The sequence below is a fragment of the Nilaparvata lugens genome, chromosome 7, assembly GCF_014356525.2.
Source record: "Nilaparvata lugens isolate BPH chromosome 7, ASM1435652v1, whole genome shotgun sequence".
Taxonomy (NCBI): Eukaryota; Metazoa; Arthropoda; class Insecta; order Hemiptera; family Delphacidae; genus Nilaparvata; species Nilaparvata lugens.
In genome coordinates, this window is record NC_052510.1 from 41,930,014 (window position 1) to 41,942,368 (window position 12,355).

At 33.6% G+C, this 12,355-nt stretch overlaps 1 protein-coding gene across 1 annotated transcript in view; it reads right to left on the reverse strand.

Moving 5' to 3' along the window:
- The window catches only part of LOC111056990, a 38,913-nt gene that overhangs the window by 5,207 nt on the left and 21,351 nt on the right, over nt 1–12,355 (reverse strand). Inside the window, 2 exon segments of the mRNA XM_039431938.1 lie at nt 9,820–10,167; nt 10,170–11,033. Of these exon segments, the coding sequence (XP_039287872.1) occupies nt 9,820–10,167; nt 10,170–11,025 (1,204 nt within the window). The 5' untranslated portion in view covers nt 11,026–11,033.

The window sequence follows — 12,355 nt, forward strand, 5'->3', positions numbered from 1 at the left end:
TTGTCAATACTGTATCAATAATTTTGAAATTGCCACCATCACTATGGTATCGAAAGAAAATATCAATATACTATCAATATTGATACTATGAAATGGAAATATCAAAGTTTTAATAATCGATATATCAAACTAATTCTATCTTTTTTGGGGTGAGCTGATTCTAATAGCATTACAAAATGTTAGAAATCAGGATTGTATTCCACTTTCACTTATTTTTAATTATGTAATTTGAATAACTCATTTTCAAACAAAGATTTAAATGATGTTTAAAATATATAATTATCGTTTATCGATGTATTGATAATAGTATATCAACATTTTGGGTTTATCGATAGTAGGATGCCGTGGTGGCACGCGGTGGCTGTTTGGTTTAACGGTTTTTGGAATGAGTTGGTTGTTTCTTGTTTGTAATTTTTGTGATTACAAAAGTTAATGATTAAGACAACGAAGATTAAGTCAAGTGATTTTGTTTTTATTGATGTAATGTATAATGAATAAATTTATTATAGGTCTAAATACTTGAATATATTTTAAATGATAATCTTCTCGAAAAGCTATAGGCCCCTCATAACATAACCTCATGACAACACAAAAGGACACAAACATGATAAAATTCTCTACTAAGTTTCTTGAATCATCTGCCAAACAATCGTAACAACATTTATTGGTCTTTATGGAAAGGTCCTAATAATCAATCACCTAAAGAAAAAATCACGTATAAGAAATAGAGAAACAGAAGGATAATATTATTAGAGCCAATCATTGTATTGATTGCAAGAAACTCAACAATCTTCCGTCCAAGACAATAATTGGAATGGATACCGGTGATTTGAAACTATTATTACTTATTATTTTTTCCATTCAGCAACAATGAAATAATGTGATGGAGAAAGATTGAACATGCTTTAACTCAAGGAGACGGCTTCAATCCTCAACTTGAAATAGGCCTACAAACAGTTGATTTTGGATCCTGCATGGGATCCAACATAGACTATATTGACCTTCGATGAAATAATATATTATGAGCAGTAAATAGATATAGTAAGTATTATCAGTAGTAGTATAAATGTAGAAATCAATTTTACGAATTGAGATTCAACAATAAGAAGACGTTCTTTCCATTAAAAGATGAAATCGTTCAACAAAATGGAGTCCATTATCATTCTATTGGTGAGTTGTCATCAACCAATGAGAGCGCGTTGTGGGCGTGGACTTGCATACTCTCACGTGATTGCTGATTGATGGACGTTGAGTGACGGTGAATCTCTGAAATTGGCATTCACCAATAGAAATAACTAATAACTGAATTTCAATTTAAAAAATAGTGGTTATGTTCTATTTTGTTAATAACTTTGGTGTAAACCCAGCTTTAGTCTTGCGTTTTTTTTTATCTTCTCAGCTTTCTCGAGAACTTATTTATTTCCTAGAATATATACTCCACTTTTTTTACACAGGTATGAGAAATTGTGTGATTCGATGACTCCTTATTTTCACGCCAGTAATCAACGTTTCTCTTGGTTTTCTTTGTGTTTTGATTTTTACAACGCTTTTCTCCCTTTTCGACAATGACTTAACGTTTGAATTATAGGCAGCTTTTAGAGAGTCATCATGAATATTTTGAGTTCCGTAAGAAATATTTTATCACTTTTATCAATAGAGCAGCCTATTACAGCCAATAAACAATATTTGAATACACGTTTCTTTGTCACAGAAATTAAAATATTAATAACAAAATATTTCGTGTTTAGTTAAAATTTTTAAGAAACTTCATTGATGAATAAAAAACTTCAGTTCCATACTCAGGAAAAGTTGGATTGGTGAGTTTCCGGGGTAGGCCTATCATCAAATAACGCTAATAACGGTATGTTACGGTAAATTACGGTGCATTTTCCAGTATTTCTATGCGTTCCCAACGTGTTTCTCACTACTTCCCAAATGAAATGCAATGAATATACCCATACTATCTACTACAGGACTATACACATACTATCCATATACCCATACTATCTATCATTTTCTATCTACTAGGCATACACGGACAAGGTGAGTGAATCAATCTTGTCCGCTATTTTTACAATACATTCGTAGAGCGTAAAAAGTAAACTTTGTAGAGAGTAGAGCTTGAACCAGTAAAAATTCGTATTGCTTCTTTTTACCAGTTTAATGATTAAAGGAAGCGCCAACATTTCAACCCATTACATATAATGACATATCACTGAATTTTTAATTATTTACTTAATTGCTTGTGACCTTACTCAACAATAGCAATTATCTGATGCACTCTTTTCCTTTGTGAATCGTCAAATAAGCCAAAATTACGTGAATTGAGAAGTCAAGGTTAGGCTTCGGCCTACACTTGAAATGAAACGTTGTGCTGTCATTATAGTATGAAGTGTGATTCACTGAAAGCTGTCAGTAGAAACATTCACGTTATCTATAAGGAATAATTTTGATGGTTTGAGCTTTGAAGTGAATCTGACCAGAGAGAACCTAATAGATACTCGTACATCTCTGATCTGACTAAGCTTATACCTATAGTACTCTGCTTATGAATGCATGGGCTCATATTTATAGGCCTACTATTCACTTTGTAATGATCTTTAAATGGTAGCAGGTCTGAGCTATATACCTGTATATTCTTATATACAGTTATATAGGTTTATATTCTCTGATTTATGCTGGTTTATTTTCTGGGTTTATTATTGCTTACTTTAAGCGACTAGTGTCTAAGTTGAAGTTTGTAGGAAAGGGAAAACCAGAGCTTTTAATGTTATTGATTATATTCTCACACTATAGTTGAATGATCTCCCAGAGCCATTTTTGAGAATGATTTTCAAGAATATACTATTGATATAAAGCAATCAATAGTACGAACCAATCAGAACGATTGATTTAGTTGGTGCCTAGCCACCAATAACATGAACCAATAAATAGAGATTCTTTTGTTTGGTAGCTAGGTAACCATCCAAACTTGACTGAATTTCATCCAGTCTTCTCTTAGCCTGGAGATCTCCGGTTCAAACCCGCTCATCACCAAACGTTTTTGACCAGGTTACACATTTTATCGGATGGCAACGTTAAATTGTCGGTCCCGGCTGAATAATGAATTGAATCGAATGCTAATGAATTGATCTATAATTCAACTATTGAAGATTATTTTCTAGTTTCTGCTAAAAATTCGACCACTTTTTACATTCTGATCACTTCATATTCGATTCGAATTCTTCTGTGTAACTAGACTATCCTATTGCCTGCAGCATCCTGATTTCTTCTTATCTATCAACAAAATCAACTCAAATCCGTTCTTTCCTCATAGCCAATTCATATCTTCGTAGCAAAGCTGTTTTTATCAGGATTGAGTATGGAAAAATATCGATGAAAGAAACGAACGATGTAGAATCTTATCGAATATGCTTATAGAATACGCAATTTCAATAAAACGGAAATCCCGAATACAACTCATTTCATGGAGGATCAAGAAATTATCATCTCATTACTTCTTATGAAACTTAGGTGCTCCTGATGCCTGATCTATTTCGAAATGCTTCTTCCATGTGGAATTATTGTGGGAGATGGTTGATAGCTATATGGTTATAGCAGTTGGTTGATAAAGCAGTCAGTGTGACAGTCACTAAAACTGAACACTTCCGAGCTGTCAACTCCACTTGACTTTAATGTCCCACTTATAGCCACGACAATTTATATGCTATGATGAAACTTATCTCGACAATAATTGCTCTAATAGCTGTTCATGCTTTTCAATTATTTTACACTTTTCATACGTATTTCACACTTTTTCGAATACGTGATATAATTATAAAGATATATTCTCGCCTTAGAATTCAAATAGTATTGAGTGAGTTCATTATTAATGTTTCTTTGATAGAATAGGAACGATCAATGTTTTGCTAAGGGTGATCAGTACATGAGCTCCACAGGCTTGTGCGTGGGTGATGGGAGAAATCATGATGAGATGGCCATCAGCTTTATAAGTTCAAGTCGATATGGAAGATTTCAGCTCACTATCTATATCTATCATCCTATTATATTAAGCGAGCAAATTCTGTAATATATATATATATATATCGAAAACGGTTGTAACGATTTTCACGAAATTTGCAACATAGTAGGTTTATGATATAAAAATTCGATTGCACTAGGTCTCATCCCTGGGAAAACTCGCTGAACGACATTAAAAGGATAATTCATCCTCGGCTGAGACAGCTGAGACTTTTGTCGTCTGTGGATAGTAAAAAATGAGCGAGTAATTCTGTGGAAAATCAAAATATCGCATCCCCGAAATTCATAAGCTGACGTATAGCCAGCTGTAAAATATAAACACGATCATTTTAGAGAATTGTTTTCCATCTATCAATAAATGAAAATAACGAGCGAAGCGCAGTGCCCCAATATTATTCATAATATCAATTACTCGAAATGTTTCTATCATTGTACTTTACCACTGTTTAGAGGCATCTTCACCGCGGTTGCTCGCACCTTGCTACTGCTGATGAACTGCTGAATTTTCCTACATCATAATCTAATATCGGGGCACCGAGCCTCGCTCGTTATTTATTTATTCACTTTTGATAAACCAAACACAATTCTTTAAAATGATTAGGGAAGTACTAACAGCACATCCCAAAACTGTTTCTTTCTCGAATTTTAATTTATACACAATAAATATTCCAGAAAGTAGGTTATGCTCCGTACACTTGAAAATTCAGGTTCAATTTTCTGGTCAAACATTTGAGAACTGAAAAATTATAATTTAGATTATATACAAATCAAATTAAATAACAAAATAACACTCACTAATCACTTGAAATAATTGTCAAATAATAATCAACTTTGAAAATTATGATATACTCTAGTTTAGGAGGATTATCATGACATGTCAACAAATCAGATTATGTTGATCAAATCGACTAAATTATCTAGTTAGATTAAATTTTTCGCTGATTGAATATTATAACACAGCTGGAAATAATTCTGTCTCTCTCCCACACAGGCACACGCATCTTCTGTTATCGAGAGACGACGAAATTATCATTTGTTTTCCAAGGATGAATTTTCCTTTCAATGTCATTCAGCGAGTTCTCCAAAGAATGAGACCTAGTGCAATCGAATCTTTATATCATAAACCTACTATGTTCCAAATTTCCTGAAAATCGTTAGAGCCGTTTTCGAGATCCGTAAAACATAAATAACCAGATATAAAAATAGCCAGACATAAAAAAACCAGATATATACAGAAATTGCTCGCTTAATATGATAGGATTACGTAATATATTATTCTATTAAAATCGTTTGACGTCTTGAAATTTATAATAAAGGAAAGAACTGGCTTTTACACGTACACGATAGAAAAGATAAGACTACCGCATTCTTTACTATATTATAGATGAAATTATAAATTATATTCTGAGTGTATATTGTATTGAATTGATAAAGACTGTGAGGTTGTTATAGCACCAACACTATGGAACATATTATAGAATGTAATATTAGTACAACACATAGGCCTACCTATCTTTATGATACAATTAGGAGTAGGAAATTAATAATCCAGTTGATAAATTAGTGGAAGAAGGAGAAACGAAAAAGTTGTAGAGATTGTAGATAACAATAAGGAGTTATCGGACTAAGAAGAAGAAGAAGAAGAAGAAGCAAGATATTATATTTGGTTGCCCACTCTGGAGTTGTCAATTATTCATTCATGGAATTATAGAATTGATGGATACTAGTTGAACATAGAGTGTTCCTTGGAATTTTTCAAAATAGTTATCTCTCTTTTCAACTGGAATAGTCCATTCAATAGCCTGAGACGCGAGCGTGATTTTGATTTGGGCTGCTATTATCATTGGGCTCGAGGTTTAAAGTGTGTTCCAAACAGATTATAGAGAATTATACCATTTAAAAATGAATTAATTAATCATCGTCATTAAATTCTAAAAGAGAAGAATGTTCCCTTAAGAAGAGTTGAGTTGAAATTAAATTGAACAAGTACTTGTTGAATAAAATGAAGTATAAAATGTTATCAAGACTCCATTTTTATCAATTATCAATACTCATAATCATTTATTATTGTTGATATCGTTCCTATCAAATCTAAACCAAGGTAAACAAAGATAACTTACCTCAACTCTGCTTTTTCGCAAAAACGGTATTGTGGGGAAAACCACGGTATTTAGATGAAAATATACCGTGGGGAAAACTACTTCTCTTCGGTTTACAACTGTTACTGACTGGGATCTCTTAAAAACGTTTGAACTCTTTTTATTCCTACATGCAGATACACAGTTCTCTCTGGCTTGATAATATTATCCTGTTTTACTTTTAGGAACTTGACGTTTGAGATGGGTACTTGACGTTGCAAAGCACATAGCACTGCTCTGTTGCGTTGCTGATACACGTTTGGAGATTTCACAACATGGAAGAAATATGTGGATATTTCTGAGAGATTATGATAATAAATTGATAATAAGAAAGATAATTTATCACTTGACAGATTTTTTGGAATTAGTTCAAGGTTCAAGCTGATAGACTTATAGTCTCATTATTGAGATTCACTTTAAACAGCATTCCTCATTAATAATAATATCGAGGATTACCACTCATCATTCAACCATTTCTGATAGTTTTAAGTGAACCTCACTAAATAAAAGCCATCACCTATCAAATGAACAAAAACTTATTATCACTATTTACTTATTACATGCTAATTATTGTTATGTAATCAGAATAATCACATGAGCTATAGCCTACCTATGTCATAATACCAGAAGAAATACTCTAGAAACTTTTTTATCATATAATATTATTGTTAATGGAAACAGGGCATGTGTGTACAATGTATTTTCTCAAGATAAGAGTGATGCTCATATGAGCTCAAGACTTGTGCATGGGTAGGGAAATATGGTTAAGATTCACACTCAGATTCCTTCATTCATGTATTTAACAAAACAACATCCAACCAATGTTCTAGCTTTGAAAATAGTTATAAAATATTTAGAAATATATAATTGAAAAATAGTGGTGTGAAATTATTGAACCTACATTTCGTTACAGTACACGTGAGAGAAGATAAAGAGATCTAAACTGTTTGCAACATTGCTTGAGTGGGAGAAAATGTGAATGATAACATGCTTTGATGCTCCAAAGAATAGAGTTTTGAGTGTGTCTCTGAGTCTCATCATAGTCTCTCTATTTCCTATTCATTTGTTGACTATTTGCTGAAAATTAGTGGTGCCAGCTAACAATAAGCTGTTACCCTTCCGTCGGGAGTACCTCGTTTGACTGAGTGGATATGAGGTACACAGTAGTACCACACTGGTCGTGGTATCGTGATTCATCAAGATTTTTTCAAGATTACAAGATAACATTTGTATCTTTTCAAGTAGCAACAGTGTATCAAGCACTCAGGCATTCCTGTCTGTAACAAGTTATTCGCGTGTTTTCGCAGAACCGGTGAGTATTCATACTGTTGCAATTTCATTCACAATTCGCTGTAATTCACTATCATCAATTCGCGTAATCTCTACTATACTCTACTCTCCTGCTCGAAAATAATTATCCTTCTCCATCGTGCTCTTTTTGGAAACAGTTGCGCAATTCTCACTCTGCTTATTTCAATTAGCATGTCCCTCTACTCTTTTTGAAGTCGTGAAGTTATTTTTGTATTTTCTCATTTTTTAAATGGGAGTTTCTCATTTTTTTATTCTTTTCTTTCAATGATGATGAAGAATTAAGTGAATAGAAACCAAGGGAACTTTGATTTCCAGCAAATTAGGATACTTTAGTCACAAATAAATGGTAGCACCAAGGCATTTTCAAATGCATCTCCAGCAATACAACCTAAAAAAATCAGAATTTAAGCTTTAAAGTCTTGTGAAAGTGAATATTGTTAATGTGATGAACATAGCCCTACTTTGAATATTTTGAATAAACAATTATTTTGGGCGAATAGCACCTGTTTTCTCTTCCAAATATTGTAATTTGTTTATTTGAATGAATAGATGGATGAATGAATATATATGTAATTATCATGTGATAAATGAAGGAGACTTAGAAGCGTGAATACTATTACAGTCTCATATCTTCATGAAACGTACCAATGCATTCTGATATCACTAATTATTGATTAGTCTTCATATTAGTCTTGCTTAATGTATAAAGTGAATACTGATATTTTTAGATAACATATACAAACATGATCTAGTCATAATTGTAATAATTAATATTTTCTATTGTCATACTAATCATAGGCCTGCTACTACTAATTATCGAACAATACTGTACTTTATAATATGGCATATAAAATCAATAGGGTAGACTATGATAGAATTATTGTCACTACAAATCAGAGTCTGAAAACTATTTCGAATGTATTTTTTTCGTTTATGGGAGTTGTAACATATTTCATGTGAAGGCATACGTAGGCCTACTATTGTCGCATGTCGCAAATAATTATAATAATATGGGCCTGAAAATTGTTCTATTTTTATTGATCGATTATTGCAAAATATGATTATATCATACAATAGTCACTGTTAACGATAAAAAAAGCTAATATGATAATATTATTTTAGTAATAGCATTTTAAGAAGACTCTTATATGAGAAGATTGGAAGTTTCAATTATCTATAAATAGTTAAAAACATAAACTCCTTCAATCTTCGACAGAATGGAGCTCATACAAAATGTAGGTGTGATAGAATAAATTAATAAATTAATGGTGTCCACAGTGGCAAGGAAAAGACGTAGACTACGATATCGACATTTTCTATGTGGGAGGGGGTACAAAAATGTGTTACACACATTTATAATAATAATTCTTGTGGAGGGGTTCGGTCAGCAGTGTTTAAAATAACTACTGACAACAGTCAGTTTGCGACAGCTCTTCATTTTATTGGTGAGGTACTGAACTTGGAACGTTTAGAGGGGTACGTTATCAGGCTGAGAGGGATGTCAGGTGTCACCCCTTAATAAATTGAATGTATTCGATACTTCCTGTTGGGACAATTCAATATTATTTATAATACAAAGATAGTACCTATCTAGAGTATTGCATCACATTATAGATTTTATTTGGTGGACTCAGGACTAATTTTAAAAAAAGATTTCAGTTTTCAACGAATACATGTGCTCTTGAGGCTGCCATTAACATTTATAAGACACTCACTTCAACTTGCACCATATGGAATGAGATTTCTCTTGTAAGATAATCATACTCAGCATCACAAAGCACCAAGAACAATACAAAGCTACCAATTTGATTATATTTCCACTTCTCAGGATAGCAAAATACACTATAATTCCTCTGTTTTTATATTATATCACTGAACTTGAGCTGGATGCAAGCCATACATGAAAAGTTCTTCTTTGGCTTGAATTTTGTGTGGACCCTACTCTAATAGAGCCAGAGACAAACAAGAAATGAGAAAAAATGTGAGAAAAAATGTTATTTCTTGAATTCACTTGAGAAGAACATAGTTGTTAAGATAATATTACACAACACATAACTTAAATCGGTGGAAAAATTTATAATAAAGAAATCAATCAATACATCGTTTACATTGATACAATTCAAAATAATACGGTATATCTCACAAACTCACATTACAGTACTCTCAACTTCACAATACTAAGAATTAAAAAAATGAGTGATTGAATTTATAACTTATAATACAGGTACCTATCAATCAATACACCTCATACATTGATACAATTCAACTCAATATATCTGACAAACTTATCTTACAGTAACCTCAACTTCACAATACTATGAATTTATAAAATAAATATTGTTTTAGCATCATGGCCATCCATGTTTGTCAAACTCATTCAAACGACTAGCAAGATTCTTGACATAGCACTCGTTCTCAAAATACTTGCCCAAAATCCCGGCGATACCCTTCTTGGAATCCTCCTCATTCATCTCAGAAATCTCGAAAGCTGCTTCAGCCTGACACAAAATAATCGGCAACAAAAAAATCATCACATACAACGCGAAAAATCTTATCTTATCCATGTAGGTTTTCAATTCATCTATGCCCAAACTTTTCTCCACCCCACATTTCCTGAGACATTTGTTCAGTTTCTCCAAGTAGACCTTTAGGAGATCATCGTATCTGGTGGCTATAATTTCAGGACGCACACTCCATAGAAAAAGTAGGTTAAATCCACGGCGGGAGTGTTGTATTTGCAAATTTGTAGGTCGATTAATTTGACATCAATGGGTTTATTTTTGTCATCGTATTTGAACAACATGTTGGTAACCCAGAAGTCTCCGTGGTTCAACACATTGAAATTGTCTTCATCGACTTTCAAAGACTCAAGCAACATATCCCAAGCCTTACTTTTATAAGCTCGAAACTTCTCACTAAACCGTTCTAACTCAGGCCACTTGAGGAACCCATCAGCGGAGTTAGGGAAAAACATTTCGATCCATTCAGGGTTACTCTCGCGGAACGTCTCGTTGATGAGGATATCTGTGAGACTTTCAATCAAATCGGGTTCTTCTTCGTGGGTTTTCACGGACGCAGCGTGGAACTTGGCTAATGCTTTCAGTGCTACGCAGCTATGATCAAAAGATAATAACGCTCTGCGGTCGGCCATTTTGTATCCCAGAAAGTTCAGGTCGTCAAAAATCAGCACGTTGGGTACGGGAGCATCGTAACAATGGGCTGTAAAGACGTTTTCGCCGTAAGCGTTCACGAATTTCGGGATAACAACTTTGTAAACGATCTCCTCACGTTCGATGAATCCCAATTTCATGATCATGTCGCTCATGCCTCCTGTCTTAGGGATTTTCAAGATGAATGAAGCTGACTCCTGACTACCGTTGACACTGTAGTCGACTTTTGCTCTTATAATGTCGCACGCGTAGTTGTTGCCCTTGGGGATTGCGCTGGTCACCTCGAAGCCGATCACCTGCACAGGTTTGCCGCACAGTTTGGAAGAGGTGATCTCCTGTAGGAAATCCTTGGTGAGCCAAGCGGGAGCGAGCGGTTTGTCGGTCATTGCGGCTGCTTAAAACAAAGAGTCGAGTTATTGTTCAATTGTCAATGAAATTATATCAAAACAAAACTCTATTCAACACACAAACATATAATTAGAATAACAATGGTTGGGAAAGAACGGAGAAAAATTGAACATAAAATGAACAATGAAATACCATTAAATAGGATAAAATATAAACATCCCTATTGAACGGAAAATCGCTGGATGCAAGGTTCAAAAAAACCTGAGCGTAGAGGCATAAAGAAAAGTGATGGACAGTTAAAAATTACATGAAAATCAGAGTCTGTTTACTAAGTTAGAGCTTAGTATAGGAGGAAATTTCTCTAGATAAAAGCTACTACTTCCACTACAATCTCACTGCTCGAAATTATGTATTGTATTGATTCAAATTACTAGTTTTCTGTAACTTTTTTATAAACTATTCTCCCCCCTGTCTACCCTGAAATTTAGTGGCAGGCATCATCCTCTTGCTTTGAAAATTTCGCCCATGAAGCTTCTCTTATTCATACCACTGATATAATCTCGCAATACTTGATCACCTATTTTCAAACTGTAGTACATGAGGTGAAATTGAGAGTTCGCGGCCCTCTTCCACCACTCTATCTGAATCTTACGCCGCGATTTATTTACAACTTCATTGCATTTCACACCCCACAAATTCGGTCCAACTATCGGATCCACCCACTCTTTCCCATATTGATGAAATAAATCGTTCGACTCTCTTAACCATCCACTCTTCTTTCGTGCCATTAGCGATAGTTATCTTTCTAGGGAATCTCTAATCAGACATAGCAATTGTTTTCATCATATATTTGGAAAATTTATTAAGAAAGAAGAAATTATAGGGCCGGTTTCTGAGCTCGGGATTTGGCTAAGTTCTAGACTTTAAACAGCTGGAGTAAGAAAATTGTCTTTCCGAAAAGAGGCGTAGTCGTAGTCTTTGTCAAAGTCTTGATGGAATTAAATTTCAAAAACTGAAAAACTAAACACAAAATAAAATAAAGAGAAAATAGTGTAAAGTTCCAGCTATTTCGAATAATTTAGAAATGTTTAATTCGTCAAGGAAAAACGTTTCCAATTACAGAAATGAGAAAATATACAACGAGGCGATATACATTAATACATTGTATAATTTTTATAGGTTATTAGTTGTTTCGTATATACAATAATTAGCCACGTGAGACGTTTAGTTCCTCAACTTGAAATAGGCCTACAAACAGTTGATTTGGGATCCAACATAGACTATTGACCTTCGATGAAATGTATCTTCAGTAGTAAATAGATATAGTCAGTATTATAAGTAGTGATATAAATGTAGAAATCAAATTTA